General features: G+C 41.4%; 2 protein-coding genes across 2 annotated transcripts; one reads left to right on the top strand and one right to left on the bottom strand.

The window, feature by feature from the left end:
* Positions 1-634: 634 nt before the first annotated feature.
* Positions 635-4,103, top strand: rpl10a (ribosomal protein L10a). The gene is made up of 6 exons (XM_040153964.1): positions 635-731; positions 1,143-1,214; positions 1,763-1,843; positions 2,822-2,970; positions 3,068-3,240; positions 3,890-4,103. Exons 1-6 carry the CDS (start codon positions 727-729, stop codon positions 4,058-4,060), a joined length of 651 nt encoding a protein of 216 aa, XP_040009898.1. The 5' UTR covers positions 635-726; the 3' UTR covers positions 4,061-4,103.
* A 5,884-nt stretch (positions 4,104-9,987) lies between these two features.
* Positions 9,988-19,690, bottom strand: inavaa (innate immunity activator a). Its single transcript, XM_040153405.1, has 10 exons — positions 19,637-19,690; positions 14,965-15,060; positions 14,359-14,492; positions 14,068-14,190; positions 13,734-13,962; positions 13,579-13,632; positions 12,438-12,663; positions 11,814-11,963; positions 11,014-11,710; positions 9,988-10,714 (listed from the first exon to the last, which is right to left on the bottom strand). The coding sequence occupies exons 2-10, from the start codon at positions 15,026-15,028 to the stop codon at positions 10,622-10,624; spliced, it is 1,770 nt and encodes a 589-aa protein (XP_040009339.1). The 5' UTR covers positions 15,029-15,060; positions 19,637-19,690; the 3' UTR covers positions 9,988-10,621.
* Between the last annotated feature and the right edge of the window lie 1,402 nt (positions 19,691-21,092).

The following is a 21,092-nucleotide window of genomic DNA, read 5'->3' as shown; positions in this document are numbered from 1 at the left end:
TTTAACATTTAGCCAGCAGTTCCCCTTTGATATTTCTTTGTTCCCAAAAGTGTGCAAACTGCACATATATTGTTAGAAAGTCATATCAGAGCAAAATTTGTATTATTTAAAATAGAATTGAAACATTTGAAGTAGCTGTGGTGCTGTCCAATCATGAGTAAGACTTGTTGACCTTATCTTTTCCGTTTTTGTGAAACTTGTGTTTTCTGTTTTGTTGTTTTGTTTTCTAAAATTTTGATGTGTTTCTGCGATTTTTGAAATGTTGTGTTTTCTTTTTTTATTGTTGCATTTACTAAAATGTTTTATTATTTTTTAATTTCGTTGTTTTTTCTGTTTTGTTGCTATTTTCTATTGGGTTGTTGTTAGGTTTTTTGTTTTGTTGTCGTGTCCTGCAAAGGAACCTTTACATTTAGACTGCAACTCTCCTTTGACAATTTTATTTTTTTCCGACACTGAGCACAGCGCTCAAAGTACTATAAAATACTATTCAGAGACCAAATATGTACAAATTTAAAAAGAGAAAGAGAAGTATTGAATAAATGACACGGTTAATAATAATAAAATAAAATATATGTATAAAATAATATATAAGTATTTTTTTCATATTTAATAATAAAAACGTCGTGTACGTTTTTCGGTGACGTCGCCACGGGCGCCTTTATTTTGCGTAACTTCCTACAGCACTTCCTTTTCAGCGTAGCGACACGGGAGGAACGAGCTGCGAAAATGAGGTTAGGGTCAATTAAACATAAAAATACGAAAAAATAAAAATTTTCCACACTTACGCTCAGTTGTTTTAGCAGCCTAAACCCGTAGTGTTGTTATGTGATCCGGGAGTTGTCTTATTTGGTCCAGTTTTTCTGAATTAGATGAGGCTAATAGTATCGTACGGGACCGGTTCATCCGCCGGCGAAGGACCCCACGTTAAATTTCAGATTGAATCCACCGTCATCCACGAATTAAAAACACTTCTATGTTTACCATCCAACATCAGATGTTTAGATCAGCTCTACTAGATGATATTGGCTCCCATCGTTTTGCACTTTGTACGTGTTTAGGACTTTTTCGTCGCCACAGTTCAGCACCGCCGATGACCTGGGCTTAGCGAGACATTTCGCGTTAACATGTTTTCTGTCTTACAGTAAGGTCTCCAGGGACACGTTGTATGAAGCCGTGAAAGAAGTCCTGCAGGGCTCTGTGGCCAAGCCAAGGAAGTAAGTTCATATCAAGTCCGGTGGACATGTAGCAATCAAGACTTAAATAAAAGGCAGTCGCCTGAAAATTGCTGAGTATCTGTTTAGTTTTAAGTTTTCGAAGGCACCGATTTGTTTCCTTAACATGCTTTTTTTTTAAGTATTAAAAAGGTTAACATTAGATAAACAAAAGTCTTAAACACTGTTTCTACTTTGTTACAGTAATGTCACTTATTAAATATTTTTGTATGTGAAAAACTGGTTGAAAAATCTCTGGTGCCGCTGTTCCAGATTGACTTTTTTTTTCCCCATTGGTTAATCCTTTCATGTTCTGCTGCTTGTCAAGGCTGTCTTTAATAATTGATCAATGTTATTACCTCTGCGAGGTATTGATAAAAATTTGAGATAAACATCACTGCATCATCATGCCTGCTGGTTTTAACTTAAATGTTTCACACTTTGACTGGTATGACAGTAAATCATATGTTAAATTACATTCTTGGTATTAAAAAGGTCTTTAGGCGTAAACACTGCAGTGTAAAAAGTGTAACTTGTCTGATTTTCTGTAGGTTTGTGGAGTCGGTGGAGCTGCAGATCAGCTTGAAAAACTATGATCCCCAGAAGGACAAGCGTTTCTCCGGCACTGTCAGGTTCGACCCTTTACTGTCTCACCCAACCTTTTCCCTGTGTTCTTCCAGCCCTGTCTGAGTGTTAAAACGGCCCTTTTTACACGGCCAGTAGAGGCTTGGTACATTTTAAAAATTGTCTAGACAGGCCAGGGGTGCACATGGAGAAGTACTCTGGGTAGTCTGACTGAGCCGACTCAGCCTTGGCTGGTGAAGGCGAAGCAGACGGACCCCTACCCTGGGTCTTAAAACATGAGGGGAGGCTTTGAGTGGCAGAGCTGGTAAGTTCATGTCCTCAGGCCGACCAATTTACATTATGTTACCAAAGAGGTCAGCTGGACACCGGCCACGCTGGTGGTATGGGTAAGAATTTTTCTACTTAACAGTAAAATCAGGGAGATGTCATTTGGGGGATGGCAGAGTATTTTAATGTTCCAGATGTAAATCAAACAGCTGTAGATATCTCAGATGAATGAGCATTTATCACTTTTAAATGCATGTAATGTTTTTTCCAAAGTGATCTACGAAACTAGTTTTAGCCCAAAATTATTTGCCAAAAATTGCAGGACATGCAGCCAACATTGAAGTATAGTAGGATTAATTGATAAGAGTATTTCATTAATCTCAAAGGGAAAGTTCAGTATTAAAACAGCCACTTCACATAAAACATCGAGGTAGGTAAAAAAAAGGCAATTATATATGATAACTGGACTAAATAAAAACTGAAAATAAGAATAGAGACTAAAGAATAACTGGAGTGTTGAATATACGCTGTACAATGATAGTAACATAGAAGGTATATACATGTGGTAACACTACATTCAGACAGGAAATGAAAGATTATCCACCAATATAAGAGGTGATGGATAATGTTAAAAAAAAAAAAAAGGTCCAGGTGAGCCGTCTCTTCTCTCAGCCACACCCTGCCATACTACCAACCGACAACCCTGGGCTTGAAATGGGGTCGTGAGCATTGTTGCTAACTGCTTTGTTAATACACAGGCTGAAGACTCTGCCCAGGCCAAAGTTCTCCGTGTGCGTCCTGGGAGACCAGCAGCACTGTGACGAGGCCAAAGCTGCTGACATGCCACACATGGACATCGAGGCTCTCAAGAAGCTCAACAAGAACAAAAAGCTGGTCAAGAAGCTTGGTACGAATTCAGAACATGACTCAAAAGACATCTGATCATTAATGATTGAAATTATTTGTTGTTTTAATGTTGCTCGTTTCCTGCTGTCCCCTTCTAGCCAAGAAGTACGATGCCTTCCTGGCCTCAGAGTCTCTGATCAAGCAGATCCCTCGTATCCTGGGTCCTGGGCTGAACAAGGCCGGCAAGTTCCCCTCCCTGCTCACCCACAATGAGAACCTGAACACCAAGGTGGACGAAGTTAAATCCACCATCAAATTCCAGATGAAGAAGGTACGTTCAGCAGCACCCAAATTTGAAAATGTTGTATTCTTCTGGCTTATGTCCAGTTTTAATTCATCTGTTGTAAATAGTGCTGGATAGTCCACACTGATCTCCCGATAAGTCCCCATTCACTGCTTCAAGAATGGACTCTGATGCTTGATTCAGTTAAATCAGATACCAATGTTGCTTAAAGTGCTTCTCCGAATTTTATCCTGGGAACTTAAGTTTCTTCTATATTCTGTTTACTTAAATAAAAAACTGTCCAGTAAACTGCAGTGGGTCTGCTGAGACTGTAACTATTCATGCCACACTTTACAGGACTGTTGTGACTCGAAGCTGCCTTTATATAGCAGCTGTCACCTGTTACTTTTTAACTTAAAATAACATTTCTGTGCATTTTGTAATAACTCAATTTCTACAACATAGACCCACTTACCACTCACAACAAGTAACCACAGGCAGCTCATAACATTAACCGCAAATGCAAAGTTGCATCTCTGGACTTTAAGAATCAATATTGGATTATTCGGTTAAAAATTGCAATTAATTGGGGAAAATCTCTTTTCTTAAACTTTATTTCAATCCAACCCTAGTTCTAAACTCTATCTATTGAAGAAATGGATTGTTGGGTCACTGAATGTTGCTCTTTGTGTTGTAGGTGCTCTGTCTGGCTGTGGCTGTAGGACACGTGAAGATGACAGAGGATGAGCTTGTGTACAACATCCACCTGGCTGTCAACTTCCTGGTTTCCCTGCTGAAGAAGAACTGGCAGAACGTGCGTGCCCTCTACATCAAGAGCACCATGGGCAAACCCCAACGCCTCTACTAAATTACATCTTTTCTGTTAATAAAAGAAGTGGAGATGATCCAAAGTTGACTGTTTTTGGGTCTTTTTTTATTTGTCAGCTTTATGTTCAATGCTAACACTGGTTTTCAAAGCTGCCTTATTTTCACTTTTGGTTATTTGCAGTGATTTTCATTTTAAAACTAATAATAAATGCTAAAGATTACTTAGTAATGTAATTATCTCAGTTCATGGTAAGCTTTTTGCAGAAAATCATTCTCAGTGAACATATATGCAATAGACAAGTCAAATATCAGTATATCCCAGAATCACATGGGCTTTATAATCTGCACAACATGCACAAAGCTCTGTCATTACACCCTCAGTTTAGATAATGGAAAAACACAAACTTAAACCTCAGGGAGTGCAACAAAGGAACAATCCCTCTTCCAACATGTTCAGATGGACCATAATGTCATATATACAGAGTAGACAGACATATAAAAATGACAATATTACGTAAATAATATTCATATCTGCTGTTTTGTCAGTGATGCAGCCATTTCCCAGGGTTTTATGTGTTATTGACTTAAGAATCAGAAAACATTAGTTCTGTCAACACAACAGAAGTTTGTGTCTGACATGGCCAGAATTAAAAACTAGAAACTTTAAAAAAAAAAAAAAAATGTAAACAACATAGAATACACAAACAAAACAGTATAGTAACAATATAAATACACATAAATCTATCTTAAGGTCCTCTGGAAAAATATATTGGCAAAAAGCTATTAAAAAAATACCCTGGATTATTACCCTGGTGCTTCACAATGCATTCACCTGTGTGGGGCTTCCTGTGCTCCTAATACAAAAATAAGCTTCAAACTCTCATGAATATGATGAACTGATGATAGTTGGGATCCACCCGTCCTGACTCAGCTGAGCTGTTCATGGGACCCCTGCACCCCTTTGTCTCAGGTCTTGTGACAGTAAATGTCTTAAAACCCCTCTCTATGCATCCACCGGCCAGTTAAAGAAATCCAAATAATCCCTTTTTACTGTGGATAAAAACACAGCAACCGATAAGAGGCATATACTGTAGCTACCCATGAGCCTACCCATGAGCCTACCCATGAGCCTCTTGGGGCGGTCGTCCTGCTCTGGTTTGACTGTGGATCTCTTAATAGGATTATCTATTCTCAGTGTAGGAGAAAGGCTGAGGGAGAAATTGAACCAAACATGTACAGGAACCTGTGAAAATATATTTGCGTTTTCAGCAGCAATGAAAAATCGCCTGTTAACCGTGGAAAGGATTTGAGTGATTTCATCTGGTTGTCACCAGAGTAGAACACTTGGATTACTCTTGTGAAGTCAGCAGCTAATGAAGTGATGAACGCTGAGGTGAGTCAAATAATCTACCGCCTGTCCTGCCTGTCCCCGCTAACACTGAGGAACACCTTCTATTCATACGGATCAGTGACAGGGCCACTGCTTTTTGCGAACTTCTTTCAGCCTGATGCAGAGACAGACGGTGACGCTTTACCCGCCATGCCGGGCAGCGAGGACAGTGAAGAGGGTAAAAGATGAAGAAATGCTCACAAAAAGACCAATAACCGGTGTCATGGCTCTAAATTTAAACCGGATTTTCTTCTCTGAGACAGAAACCAGCCAAGAGGAGCTGCCAGGCACAAGCTGGAACGAGCTGTCCATCATAGAGCGTGTAGGCCTCAACAGGTGCGATATATTGACTGTCATACATAACATCATACTTCTTTTAATGAACCTGATTTTATTTGACCTTTCGTTAAGCTTTCAACCCTCCTTTTTTTGTTACAGTGTAGAGATGTCAGAGAAAGATTTAGAGGTAAGGCCCCACACTTCTCATTCATATATTTAGTATATTATAATTAATCCAATTTGACAGTTTTTCCTCTTTGTAATGTGCATTTTTAAGAACTTGATATATTACATGGGTTAATAATTTGCTCCTGTTGTGCCTGTTGTGTTTTTAATGTTTTAATCGTGACCTTTTGTCCTCATGCTGGTTATAAGTGGTGAGGTTCCTGATTTTGAGCTGAAGGCAGCAAATTAAAAAAAATGGTTAAGGTTTAGTTTCATTGTCATTTCAACCATAAGAAAATATACCGCTGAATGAATATAGTTTATATTCAGAAAAGTTTGAATTGTACTAGTGCACTGAGAACCTGGGCCAGATGAACGATCTGGGTCGGTTTCCGCTTCCAGGCTGCCTTCTCTCAGATTGCACTGGCTTTCCGCTGTGATCAGTACACCCTGAAGCAGAGGCTGCAGGCGGAGGAGCATGCCCGCAACCTGGCCGAGGAGAACATCCAGCTGGAGCTGACCAGGGGCAGGGAGACCCTGGAGGTACAGTATGAGACGGATGAGCTGAGGAAAGTCTTTATGACACCGCCACAAGGCAGGCACACGTGTGCGTTTGTGTTTGTTTTTCAGACATTGAAGGGCCTGTGTCTGGACAGTAAGCGCAGTAAGATCCTGCAGAGGCTGGAGCTGTCTCTCGACATCCTCGGCGGGACAGTGGAACGGATCTCCAACACCGCTGAGGTCCTCGGGGCCGTGCACCAGGTAGGCTGATTGTTTTCGGGATGGCTCGGCGCCACTTAACACATTTTCATTTCATTTTATTTTACGACAGAGCAACAACAATAACAAGACACATTACCAGCTGTGGGCCTGACTCCAGCGGCTCTTTTCAAAAACAGGTTTTCCACAGTCCCATACAATTAGGACAAAGGGCAATGAAATATAAAGGCAAGACAAAGAGAGAACAATATAGGGGGAAAATGACTTGCTTGCTGAAAAGTATAGAGCCATGTATCAGAAAACATGAAAAGAATGCATACAGAGTGAACCAACAAAACAAAAACAAAGAAAAATTACAAAACCCATATCACACTGTCAGAGGTTATAAACCATTTCGGTCTAAATTGTAAACAAAATCTGGAAAAAACAGAAGTCAGTGGGATCCCTGAGTTTAAATTTGGACTCACAACCTGGCAACCCAACATTTCTTTCTATTTATGCATTAACAGTGTCTTCCTATTGATCTGTAACATATTCATTCCTGATCTGCAGTGCATCATAAATGATTTACGCACATCTCTAAAGCCATTCACAACTGCAACAGCTGCTGGGACCCCTTTATTTTCTGTCCGCGATAGGAGGCTCGAGTGAGTCGGGCAGTCGAGCTCATGGTGGCTCACGTGGAGACTCTGCGGAAGCGACATGACAGAAACGTGGCAGAGCTGGAAGAGGCCAAGAAGACGATCCAGCAGCAGAACTCGTGCAGAAACTCGACCGATCCCAGGGCCTCACCAGGTTTCTGACACTTTAGTCTGTCTGTCTGAGGTAATGGTCTGCCTGCCATGTGCAAAATATTTGACTGACCACTGGATCTCTTGTCCTAGAACCAGAGGAGAGTGAGAACAGAAAGAGAAGCTCTCAGCAGGTATGGAGATATTTGGCTTATTGTATCATCTAAGAACAGTAGAACTACCATTTCATCACCTCCATCTGCCTTTTATTCCCCTCTCTCTCTCATTTTTCTATTAGAACAGTGGTCGTCGGAGGGTCAGTATATCAGTAATATCTGAGCAAACCCAGGTAAGCAGGGGTCTTTACTGAGCTCTCCCATTTTTTTTCTACAAATGTTATCATGCAAAAAACAAAATGAGCGTCTTCGGGTCTGTCTCTACAGGAGAAGAGAAAGCGAGACTCGAAGAAGCGGGCACCTCATGGAGGGTCCTCCAGCGGGAAGTCCTTCCCCGCCTGCCCGTCTCCGTCCCTGAGCTCCGAGTCCAGCTGCTCTGCCATGACCAAGGACGACAGCTACTCAGTGGACGACAGGTCAACTGGAGACTCGCCGTTTATGCTCTGTATCTGATCTACATGGGAAATGTTTTAAATCAGCAAGTGTGCATCCCCGTAATTGTTTGTTTCTCTGTTTTACTTCGTTTGTCGCTGTTTTTTTTTTCTTCCAGGCCACTTGATCCAGATGAAACTCCGTCAGAAGCTTCAGCTGCTCCGCTTCCTCCAGACCCCTGTCCCATCCCCAACACAGAGAGCCCCCCATCAAAACAAGTGGTCACCAGAAAAACACAAAACAAAAAGTACAGCCAGGAATCACTTTTAGTGGACAAAAGTCAAAAAGAGCCCGCAGTAATTAGCAGTTTACTGAGGCGCTTTATGTTTTGTATTTTTAATTATTGTTCCTCTTTGACGATGAAATATTTCTATGTTTGGCTTGTGTTGTCTTTTAATGCTGCCACATGACATTACTCTGCAGTGTTTGTGACTGGCAGGCAAATACAGACCTTTTTGACGTCATAGCAGGAAAATCACAAGTGTAACCCATTAATTAACAGTAATGTTATTTGTTACACTTGTGCTTTTGCTGCATATTTGAAGTGTCTGTGTCTGCTGTTAAAAAATGGCAAAAGCAGCTATACAAGTTTAATATAATGTTTAATTAAAGTAAAGTTTCAATAGAGGTCAAAGCATCGATGAAGCATCACATTTTCAGTAGGTTTTTAAGGCAACTTACAAAGAAGCCGAATCGTCACTGTCTGAATTGTTGGTGCTTCAGTCATAAACATGCGAAATCATGTCGAGGAAATCTCAAAAAATCATGACAGCACACAAGTAGACCCTCGGGTTTTATGGCTGTGGGAGTTTACTTATTGGTTCTGACAAGGCCGGATTACTAACAAGGCCCTGGACTCTGTGTGGCAATAACTTAAAAACTAAAATTTTAAGAGCTCTTCTAGATCGCTCCTCCATTTTTACCCAACAATGAGACCCTGGCTTATAAAGAAGCCCTGTGCAAAAATGGTCTCAGTTAATATTATGCTTACATTGTGCAAATCCTTAAGTAAATCTGTGTTTAATGAATTTATCAGCTTTATAATGCTTGGTTTCTGGGAGTCTAGGAAAACTGCACTAGAGTGTGTTTGTGGGTGGTCATTAGGTGCCCACAATTCATTTTTGAGTTCTGAGAATGGATAATGGTGGCGGTTTTATGTGACACGAAGAGGACTGCTTTTTTGTTATCAATTTTTTTTATACTCTATCTCCTCTCTTTTTCCTCTGTGGACTGTGTGGGCCGGGAAATAAAGGGAACAGTGACTGAATAAACAGCTTAGAAGCAGTAGTACTTCTATAGCCACAAAAAAAATCCAAAATCACCATCAGTGAGGGGCCTTTTCTATCATTTTGTCCACCCTTTGTAACTTTGCATGATATTGTACTGGAATAATTTAACTGTGGTCACATCTATAAAATGTTTCTATTACAGGTCCCCCCTGGATACTCTGCGGCAGAGACACAAGGGCAAAGCCGTGTCATCGAAGAAGAAGTCAGAAAAGGACAAAAGGAGTACAAATATCTACAGACGGATCTCTGCGGGCACGTAAGTCAAACTTGTGAAAAGCCTTTTGATGACTGCAAGATTATTTCCCCTGGACAAACACTGGCTGCCTGCTCTCTTCAGGTACGGATCTTTGTGGAGACAACGTCCTCTGGCTCGCCTGCTGTACTGCTGTCGCTGGGTGGTCCTCGGCTTGTACCTGTTTGTGCTTTTCAGTGTCATAACCTTGACTTACTTCTTGTGGCGGCTTCATGATGGAGCATCTGAGCCATGATCTGTTCTTCTGGAATATACAGTTATCAAGACGTTGTCTGTGTGAGTGTACCGTAAACATGTAGTGTGTAGACGAGCTGTCTGGAAAGCTCTTTGTATATGAAAATAAAACATTTTGATGTAACACTTTTGGTTGCTCATCCATGTCTTATAAAATACTCTGTCTTCTTTTATCTCAGAAGATAGCTCCACCTTTGAGATAAAAATGCCACAAACATAATTTCCAGTCACATTTTTTTATTATAAATATACAAAAAATACCAAAACTGATACAATCACTCGGTTAGTAACAAAACACCGTACTGCAGTGAAAACATTCATCAAACCACTGTTAAAAGCATCAGTGATTAGTAGTTACGAGTTTATAGCAAATGTTAGGATTGAGCTTACTTCACGTCATGGCTAGACCTGTTAAATTTTAACTATATATATAAAATGTATTTTCAAAGGTGTGTCAAAATTTTAGTAATAACTCTCTATGTTGCAAGAGGGAAACTTTAAATAAAAGATAAATATAGTCTAACGTTGAAATTATATTAGGAATGGCGGAACTTATTTGAAAATTACTCTAGGTGAATTTTACGTGCAAAATGTGTGCCAGCCACAAAGCAATTTTTGAAACCACAGCAAGTTTATGATCCATTTGACACAATTATGAAATTGCTTGAACATCAATTTACCTCCGAAATTTGTATAAACATCCGTTAGAAAGCAATTCAAAATAAATAAAACTGGCATACCACCTTACATTAAGTTTTAAATTAAAAGAAGAGAGAGAAATGTGCTCATCATGGTACCGATAGGTCCATGTTTTCTGCATCATGTCGACATACAATCTCACAGAGAGTCCAAAGATGTAATAAATACAGAGATAAATAGAAAGGATTAGCATACATCCTACTGAACATACTGCAGAGGAGCAGAGGTCTCAGCTACACCTGGCTCACGATTTCAGCGTCCTCAGCCACAAACCACTGGACCGGAGTCCCGTCTGAAGCTCTCTGGAGAATGACATTACCCGTAGCCTGCGAAAAACACAGGAAATCTGTTCAGTGCTTAGTTTCGGGCCGTAAGTTGGATAAAACAAGACATCTGAAGACATCACAACGGACTCCAGGAAATTGTGATGAACATTTTTCATTGTGTTCTGATGTTTTATAATCCAAAAGAGAAATTGAGAAAATCATCAGCAGGCTAACTGATTATGAAAGTAACTGTTAGTTGCCGGTCTTATATACATTAAAAATTTTGAGGCAGATTTAATTTTAAACGGTATCAAAGTGTGTTAATGGCCTGTTAAATGTAAATCATTATTGGGACCAACCTGTTTAAATGGATGCAGGTGAGGTGAAGTGGGGCTTTTGACACTCAGGGAGCTCTGCTGATCCATGCAGCCTGACCGTAACTTCTGCAGCTGATTCCTCTGATGCCAGGACTTCAGCTCCTCGGACACAATCTCCCTGGGCATCAGCCTAATGGCGTGGTTCGGGTACTCCTTCAGCGAGGGTGTTCGCACCAGTCTGGTGTAAGGCGGAGGGGGCTTTAGGATTCTCCTCGGGGACGATGCTCCTTCCTGCCACTGTCTGTGCTGAGGGCTGCATGCCACAGGAGGGGAGGACAAGAAGCACTTCCCCATGCCCAGGTCTTGGGGGGAGAGGGGGCCATCTTCTGCTGTGGCCTTGTTATGGCCAGGGCTCTGCTGAGACTGGCTGGAGTTCTTGTGTGAGCTGGAGAAGCTGGAGAGTCCTTTTTTCTGTGCTCCAAAGTGGAAGCCGTAAGGCGGAGGGGAGAGCTTTGGGATCTCAGTGGGTCCGTCCCTGCCTGGAGAGCTGATGTAGGAGGAGGAGGAGTGCTCCGAGCTGCTGTCCTCAGAGCTGGACTGGTATGGACGCAGGGGAGAGTACTCTGGAGAACGCACCATCAAGTCAGCAACGCAATGCTTCTGGGGCAGCCTGGCTCGCCCTCGACTGTTCTCTGAGCTGAGACGCTCCATGTCGGCAGATGGCTTACATTTGGGAAGTCTGAGGGGAAATATCATGTAGAATTGTAAAACTAAAGTACAAATGTTGTCATGCATTTTGAAGATGATTCGGTTGATGTGTCTGACATGATGTCTCCGTGTACCTGAAGGACTGGGAGTACTGTCGACGAACGTGCAGCTCTGGGGTAGAGGGGGCGCTGGTTGAGTGGTTGTGAAGCAGGGCCGAGTTCTTGATGAACTGAGAGAGAGGAATCCTGCTGCTCTCTGCAGATACCTGGGTTCCTGCTGGACTACTGCATGCAACAAAAACAGGAGAGATGACACGAGTCATGACATATCTTACTGACCCTCATAAAAGGTGAGCAGGAGTGCAGCATTACACGTAGATCTGTACCATGATCTCAAGGTTAATTTTAGGCTAATATACATTAAATCTGTAAAATGTCAAAATAAAAAAGAAGAAATTTACACATGGGCAGGATGCTGATCAAAGTTTTATCTGTACGTACAATACTGGTTTGGCACATCCATCTGAAAAACGTGTTTTAAGTTTTTTAAACAAACTATGAACATGAAGGTAAGCTGTATGAATACTGTGACGTGACCCTGTGTTTTTTTCTATTATCCTTTTCTCTCTGATGTTCATGTTAGAATGTGATATGGAAAACGTGTACCTATTTATTTATTGTTACATTGCTGTCGAGATCACTTTCTGTAAAGTTTTACTCATGTATTCCACGGGTGGATATCACGCTTCAGACTCCTACCTGGACCTGCTGCTGCTAGCAGACTGAGGTTTTGTGGCCTTCTGGTATGGCTGATCCAGACTGGACTCCTTCCATGGAGAGTTCTGGATGGGAGAGCGCTCATACGCCACACTGAGCTGGCTTGATGACTGCTGGGAGGACTGCAGGGCCTTTGCTGACAGCTGGAGGGGGTCTGAATAGGAAGTGCCCAACACAGGAGGAGAGAGGGGTCTGGGCAAGTCCACATCTATGGTCGGTCAGGGGAGAACATCGACCAGTCAGTATGAGGCAGGACTGTCAGCGTATTCTTTTGATTTTTTGTTTGTTGTCTGTTGACAAGGGTGATTCATCATTAATTCGGACTCATCTGTTCAATTTCAGCGGACGTTAAACGATATCGATGTTAGCGTGTGTCTTTGAAACTGCTGCCTGCTCACTATGCTATCATGCTGTTCCAAAATACAGAGTCTCTGATCTACATTATCAATTACATACAGTGCTATAAATTAACTAAATACATTTACTTAAGTACTGTTCTTATGCACAATTTTGAGATTCTTGTACTTCACTTGAGCATTTTCATTTTCTGCTACTTTCTACTTCTACTCCACTACAATTCAGACAAATATTGTACTTTTTACCGCCCTACATTTATTTACTTTAGTTACTAGTTATGTTGCAGATTCGGCTTACAAATGAGAAATATAATCAACAAATAAATTATGATGTATAATCATACATTAAGATATGACTTGATTTATCCCTGGGGAATAATCGCAAGCTACCCAGCCGTATATTAAGCGATTAAAATTAGCCCCACCAGCTGCAACATTATTAATGCATCAATAATTATAATACATTAATATAACATATATATAATTCTGAAATGGGCCATTCTGCATAATGAGGGCTTTTACTTTTGGCACTTTGAGTATATTTTGATGCAAAAACTTCTCTAAAATTTTAAAAGCATGACTTTTACTCGTAACAGAGTATCTCAACACTTTGGATTTGCAACTGTTAATTAAGCAAAAAATCTGAGTACTTCCTCAAATGACTGCATGCTTCTGTCTACTGCATGTTTCAATCGGAGCATGTTTATAAGAGAGTGACGATAACCTTACAACAAACATATGTGTGCATATATGTACTCCCCACTCACCATCATCCAGGGCCACCACATCAGACAGGGAGCTGTCATCAGACATGCACAGATCTACATAAGGAAAACAAGCATTTTAAAAGTGTCCATCAAACCCGCCGTGTACATGATTGCATTGCACAGATCTATCTGTAGGGGGCAGCAGTGTCACTCACCTCTGTTTTGACTGGTTGAGATGCAAGGTGAGTTGCACTCACTCTTGATCCTGTGCTGGAACACGGCCTCCTGTAGATCCCTCACTTTCTTCTCCTCCCTCTTGCACTGCTGGAGCCGGCTCTTCTTCTGTGGTTTACTGAGGTTGTCCTCAAGGGAGAGTTTGCGGGCCGCCTCATAAATCTGCTGCTGAAGTGCCAAGTCAGTTTCCAGCGCTTGCAACTCTGAATCCTAGGACAGAGACAAGTTCTGACATTTAGTTTTAGCTGATGAGTAGTGGTCTCTTCTGCTCACTTACTTCCATCAAAAATACTAAACAGTGATAGTGGCCCATACCTGTTTATCCAGATGGATCAGACCTTCGTCCAGCTTGAAGGAAGCTCCAATCCTCCTCCTGACCCGCGGTGGCTTCTCATCGGGCATCAGAGGATAGTCTGAGGGCAGTGTACCGGTCAGCTCCTGTCAAGACAAAATAAATGATTACAAAAAAGGCAAAATTATGACCCTGACACACAGAATGCAATCCTATCTATTCATTTAGAGCTATTATAATGTCCCTCATTACTATTCAAACCACAAAATAATATCTTGGTAGATTGACATGTCATCTTCAAGGAGGTTACTTACTGCCTCTCTGATGCAGAGCTTTCTCAGCTCCAGCAGGCAGAGCTCCAGACGCTCCTCCAGAGACTGGTGCTTCAGCTTCAGGGCTCTGGTGTGGGTGGTCAGGTCCTTCACCGGGGATGTTGGGCTGTCTGGACCTGCAGAGAAACACACAGAAGATCAGATCAAGCTTTCCTTATGAGCATCTGTATCAGCCATAGAAATAAATATATAATTCACTATTTCATTCACTATTTTACATTTGTATATAATGTACTGGCTGCCATCACATACATGTGTTGTACTCGGAGCAGCTGCAGAATTCTCAGTACTCTGATCAGCACTACAGCTGGTGCTGTGAGGATTGCTCATTATTGTATTTTTTTCTTATTTTTTTATGTGTTTATGTAGAAAAAATTACTATTGGTCGATAAATCATCTGATATTTTAAAACTTTCAAATATGAATATTTGCCTAAAAAAATCTGGCGCTGGTCGAGCTAGAATTGGTAGTATTATTGTGTTATGAATTTGATAATGCAGCCCTAATCTGTACATGAAATGTGTGGAAATCAGATGCTGTATTGTTGTATTGTTAATATACTGCATATTTTTTTAAGGATCTTCTTACCAGAATGCAAGATAATCCCACTGTCAGTATCACTGATCTCCTCTCTACTTTCAATCGCCGTCATCTTGACTATCTGCTCTCAAGTTTTGGAAAAACCTGTTGAAATAAATTTGTTCAGATTAGTAAAATTAGATTGATCACGTAGAGGAATATAGATTCTCCTCTTGTTTTCCTGCCACATGGCTTCATTCATGCTTACTCCTGCTGCTTTACTTTACAAAAGTGAATGAGTGGCGAGTGTCCTTTCACACACTTATCCATGCAGCTCTCAATCTCCCTCCTCCTCCACCTCTTTCTCCCTCCCATGCTCAGTCACAAAAGAGGCAGGCCCCCACGGTTGACTCGGCACATGTGTGGGGGTTAATCCGAATCGTGGTGCCATGGTGACGGGGCATGATGCGGCTGGCCAGGGGAGTGTGTCGCCATGAGGCGTGTCAGAGGGCGTTTAAAGAGCCCAGACCCCGAAAAAGAAAGCAGATGGCAGCGGGAATTACCCCACTCATGGACTGCACCTGTTCCCCCCACGCACCCCTCCCTCAGCTCCTATTCAACCAGTGTCCAGAAAACCCTCTGGGGGCTTTGAAGTAGAAGAATGTCTCAATGCTGGGCTTGTCCACGCAGCATCAGATCACAAGGTCCCTGCTGACTCCCGTGCAATGCTGCCCATTTCACAAACACACTTTCACAAACAAGCGAGCACAATTCATGTTTATGGCCTGCTCTGCTCCATTGTTGCTTTTTCACCAAACATCTGACTGACAATAACCAAAAAACGAGATGTGTGGGGGAACGACATCAAAAGGCGGAAGAGAATGAAAACAACAAATTGGAGATAACATTTGGGGATAAGTTGAGGCCTTTAAAACCAGGCCAGGAAATCTGTGTGTGGCTGTTCTGGTGAAATCGCCTCAGGACCAGAGAGAACTTTCCAGAAAATGCTGCCTTTATTTCCTCCGTTTTTGTTGGTCATTTAATTTATTCTGGATCTCACATGTCTGCCACCACCCTAGACTTCTCCTTAAAAAGGCCAGCAGATAGCAAGAGACAATGTTATGGGCACTAACACGATTAAAGGATATCATTAGTTTGCCTTGCTTCAATGCCACACATTGATAAAAGGACAGTTTATAGACTTGATGACTCCTGGAGCAGCCTCTGTGTTAAAATCATGTCAGCAAAACTCATATGAGAAGTAAATGATGTTTTATCAGTCAGGAATAAACGGAAGGCAGGGTGACATGAAAACAGGCACCACATGAATTAATGGGTTGCTAAGGCTGCTGGGTATAATCCTCAGCTTCTGTCTCATCCTCTGTGTTTGGAGATTGGTATCAGGCCTTTTCCTGCAGGGACCAGGAAGACTCAGAGCCCGTGTGGATGAGAACCTCCTCTAACAGGATATTATTGTGTATCCCATAGGCCTGACCCATTCACCACAGCAACTCATGTGAACTGACGCAGCTATGAGCAGCCGGTAGCACAATGAGGCGCAGCCAGGCAGCTTGAGTCAGTAAAACAACACTGCAACAAAGGCCCTGTATCCACCAACCGGCTCAATAATCTGCTGTGGGTGCAATATCTGCTGACAACTCTGCCTCAGGCCTGGATGCTATTGTTGGGACAATATTGAGACAAGGCTGCTGTGAGAGGTGGAGTAAGAAACAGTGCTGAACTTTTACTGTGCAAGGTCGGGGCCTGCTGTACTCTCAGACGCATGGCTCCGCGCTGCAGCAATCTAAAACTAAAGACGTCAACAGGAATCCAGCCTGGTAATCAGAGACAGGCAGGGTAATGTGGGATTTACCCACTTACACCCCATAACTCTCTGAAGACTTTCACAAGAGACTGTGGTCGGAGGTCTAGGCTGAGTGAGTGGGTGGGTGGGTGTGTTCGGGTAAAACAGCATATCTCACTAGAAGTTGCATCTTATTGCAATGCCATTTATCATAGCTTTCATGAGAACCTGGAGTCGTGGGAGTATTGAAACTATATTGTTAGGATGAGCTGAAAAAAACAATACTTTTCTCGAAGGAGTGTAACAGGATTAGCAGTCCATTTCCTGAAGGGATAGGTGCTGATAGCACGGTCTCCACCCAGCAGACTAGATTGATGCAGTCATAACATCTTAATTGAGGGCAGTGTGTGATCACCGCTAATGAAGACTATCCAGAAACGTGTCAGGGATGGGAGCAGAAGGTCCCCACCCATCCTCGTTTGCTTGCTGGACCGTGACAGTGTAACATCTACGGAAGTGGGTGTTTATGGCAAGAGATCACGATGTGGATTCACTGTCTCGCAGACTTCCACCACCACCCTTTCCCATGAGCCTTTGGAGCTGCGATCTCCTGGAATGCTGCCACCACCGCCGTGCTCATTACCACTGTGGTCAGCCCTGGAATTACCAACGGGGAACCAGCCTTGCCGAGGAAACAGTGAGGGATGCCTGAAACCAGACCAAGGCCTGTTCGAACCCTGTAATTAAGATTCTCCACTGAATGCTGATACTATGGAAGAAACCAAACGACTTTACAGGATGCCTTATTTCAGAGTCTGATGAAAAGCCAAAATCCATTCAGCAAAATGGATCCACTCTGTACACAATATGGGCTGCTGGAAGAAAAGTGCATCAATGTGGGGGAGCGGCAAGAGAGAAAAAAAATGAGGTGTTGTATTACAAAGCACGTCACTGGAGTCAGATCTTTGCCTTAAGAAACAGTGCTGAGTTTGGAAACTCCACAGACAGCAGCAAAATGAAGACTGGAGGCTATGATAACATAAAGTTAACTTAAGCCATAGCTGTGAGAAGGCTGATTTAAAGACACAGGCACCATCAGTCTCTTTTATTTGTCAATGTTCATATAGATCAACACTCTTAAGTAGTCAATGGGTCTTAGTTTTCCAGCTGAGACAATGCAAGGGTAATAAGCACTATACCAGTCTGTTCTCAGTCTCTGGAGGCCATATGCTGGCCAGACACACCAGCTCTGTCACAGCCCAACGACAGCGTAAATACAGAGGGCAAGAAGAGATGCTCCATTGTTCACCAGAGGCTAAAGGGCTGGCCGGGGATCATGGCACCTTGTCCCTCTGAGTCATCATTTCTGAGGCCACTGAGTGGACACTGATGCTCATCCTAGGCCACTGGCAGGATGTGGTTACAGTTTCTCACCCACAAGTCCCCACCGTTAACAAAAGAACTGGGGGACTCCAGTGGCCTAACAACACGGAGGTGTTGTCTTTAGCACCACAGTAGCAGTGCACGTCTGTCAACATGTGGAGTGAAGGAGTCTGTGTTTATTCTGCTGCTGTGGGCACAAACAACTGCCACCAACCAGTTTATTGCCCCACATAAGTCCCAAAGTCTTTTCTGTGAAGCAAACTGTTTATATTAATGGTACAATACTGAGCAAGTTATTACACCCATCACTGTCTTCCACAACGGCTGTTTTGTATTCATTCATCGTAACTGCTGATAGTTGTAATACTGAGGGATTTCTTATTCGTCTTTTACAGTTTGTTAACAGACAACTGAAGTATGATTGTAAGAGGAACAGCAGTGGTGGAAGAAGTACTCAGATTTTTTTACTCAAGTAAAAACAGCAAAACCACACTTTAAAAATAATCCATTACAAATTATTAAAATTATTTGTGATGCATTAAAATTTCTACTGAAGTAAAAGTATAGAAGTATTAACAACAAAAAGTGCGCTTAAAGAATCAAAATTAAATGTACTTTTTATGCAGAATTGTTCCTTCCATAGTGTATTATTGCATTTTACTAGTGATGCATTAACTAGTAAGAAGCAATTTAATGAGTAGAAGCAGAAAGTGGCAGGAAATTGATATATTCGAGTTAATTACAAGTGCCTCATCATTTTGGTGAAGTACAGACCTTAGTATGCACTTAGTTATCAGTGGTATAAAGTACAAGTACATTTACTGAAGCACAGATACAATTTTGAGGAACTCGTACTTAACTTGAATATTTCCATTTTTTGCCACTTCATACTACTACATTTCTGAGAGAAATGTTGTTATGATTAATAATTACTTTGATTATACGTGAAAACACACAATACGCCTCTAGAATATGTATTTCACACAGGTGTTTGAATTTACGTGGCTGGTTTGAACCGATCAGGCTGAAGGTGAGTAAAGCTACAAGTCCTGAAAAGTATTCATCTTTCATTTTGCCGCACAAGATAATCATGTGTGCATATAAAATAAATAGAAATATATATAGTGGCCATTTTTCATAATATTTTAGTATTTTTACTTGCTGCTAATACGTCTGTACTTTTACTTGAGTAGGATTTTGAATGCAGGACTTTTACTTGTAGCTAACGGCGTATTTTTACACTGTGGTATTAGTTATTTTACTTAAGCAGCGGATATGAATACTTCTTCCACCACTATTAGTCACTTTACAGTATGGCGGAAGAGTGAACACTTATCAGAATGACATGTTCCTTGGAAGTGTTCTCATTTTTAAGGGTCATTTACAGCCGAAGTAGCCGATTCAGTTACGCTGTTAACTGTTCTGTAATGTGTATCTACAGCATCCCTCGCCTCACACTCTCTGTCTGCTGGTACTCATGTTGCTGCTCCTTCCCTGCCCGGTGTTTGCCCTTAGTATCGTGCAGTAAACCTCCAGAAAATCCCGTTTACTTACCTTGAAGTGTGTTTCCTGCTGGTCTACAGCATCCTCCCCACAGAAGCAGCAGCTGTCCAGACTTTCTCTGGTGTGCTGTGATAGTCGCGCTTGGGACATCTGTTTCAGTCAACTTCACTTTTCCGCTGAAGGGGGAAGAGATTCGTTGATCTTTGCTGAAGTATTTATTTGCTTGCTAATTTCTTCTTGTATTTACTTCATAACCCTATTGTTTTAGTTTTTTTTATCTCTTACAAACTAATTTTTCTCAATAAAGTAAGATTTTAATCGGGAAAGGTACATTCTGTGGTACCACTGATCTCCCCGGACTCTTTTTTTTTTTTTTAATGGTTCAGTCCGACGCTGCAGCGTTTCCAGACACGCTCTGCGTATTGACACAGGACTCGACTCGCTGAGGGGCTTTTAATTTGAAAAGACGCACAAAAGACGCATGGCAGGAGGGAGATACAAGTTTTTGGTAAAAAAGACCCAGGACAGCTGGCAAGTAAGTGGTAGTGGAGAACAAGACCACACTCAACTCTTCCCTTCACGACGATGATGAAAAACAGTGACCAAAATGTGATGTTTGGGCCAATTTAAGCCATCTATCCATCCTCGATTACATTAAAAAACACAATTAAATAGGGACAAATATACTTTTGATTTCTAATTAGAATTACATAAAACGTTTTATTTCTTCTGTTTGTATCGAGTAGAATATTTTCTGCACTTATCTGGCATTTAATTTATTAATTTAGATTTTTGGTTATTTTGTTTACTTTCTTCTTTATTGTATTTAATATAGTGGTGAAACGCAACTAGTACATTTGCTCAAATACCGTATTTAAGTATAAATTTGATATATTTGTAGGAGTTTTTCCATGTGATTCTACCACTTTCTTATAAGGCGTTTTACTGTGATTAATTGCTTTATTAATGGTTAATAAATCATTTAGTAACGCTTTACAGATCAGTTATAAGCAATTAATAATTTAAACAATTTGGGTTGCCAAATTGTGGAAAATCTTCCTTCAGAATGACACTTTGGTAGCAACTTAAATTCATTAGGGAGGCTCCTCCAACCCAGTAAGTCTGCACTTATTAAAACAAAGGGTAATAGGTTCCTCAGTTTGTAATAAGCTGTGAGCAAAAGTCAGTAAGTCTGCTATAGATGTTAATAAAATCATTAATGAAAGGGTTCTATAATAATCCATCAAGTCTTGTCAAATGTTAATAAACTGTTTATAACTGGATTTTGGTCCAGATGCCCTTCAGCCCTTTTCCCGAAGGTGACTGGTCAAACAGTCTATTTGAAGTGTCTCCCTAATGAATTAAATAGCGAGCTAAAAAGACAAAGTGTCACATTGGTGGAGGATTTTCCACAACCTGGCAACCTAGACGTTGTTCTTATAAACTGTTCATAAGTAATCTACAAAGCATTAGTAAATGAGTTCTTGACCAGTAATAGAGTCATTAA

The sequence above is a fragment of the Xiphias gladius genome, chromosome 18, assembly GCF_016859285.1.
Source record: "Xiphias gladius isolate SHS-SW01 ecotype Sanya breed wild chromosome 18, ASM1685928v1, whole genome shotgun sequence".
In the NCBI taxonomy this organism is placed as follows: Eukaryota; Metazoa; Chordata; class Actinopteri; order Istiophoriformes; family Xiphiidae; genus Xiphias; species Xiphias gladius.
Note: the sequence above shows the minus strand (reverse complement) of the source record. Positions and strands in the feature narration are given on the sequence as shown.

What these genes read in the sequence shown, in the direction of transcription:
- rpl10a (XM_040153964.1), top strand. An exon ending in TCTGTGGCCAAGCCAAGGAA is followed by an intron (nt 1,215 to 1,762) that starts GTAAGTTCATAT and finishes GATTTTCTGTAG; the next exon opens with GTTTGTGGAGTCGGTGGAGC. An exon ending in AAAGCTGGTCAAGAAGCTTG is followed by an intron (nt 2,971 to 3,067) that starts GTACGAATTCAG and finishes GTCCCCTTCTAG; the next exon opens with CCAAGAAGTACGATGCCTTC.
- inavaa (XM_040153405.1), bottom strand. Translation starts at nt 15,028, where the DNA reads ATGACGGCGATTGAAAGTAGAGAGGAGATCAGTGATACTGACAGTGGG. An exon ending in CTCAACCAGTCAAAACAGAG is followed by an intron (nt 13,633 to 13,733) that starts GTGAGTGACACT and finishes TTCCTTATGTAG; the next exon opens with ATCTGTGCATGTCTGATGAC. An exon ending in TGTGGTGGCCCTGGATGATG is followed by an intron (nt 12,664 to 13,578) that starts GTGAGTGGGGAG and finishes GACCGACCATAG; the next exon opens with ATGTGGACTTGCCCAGACCC.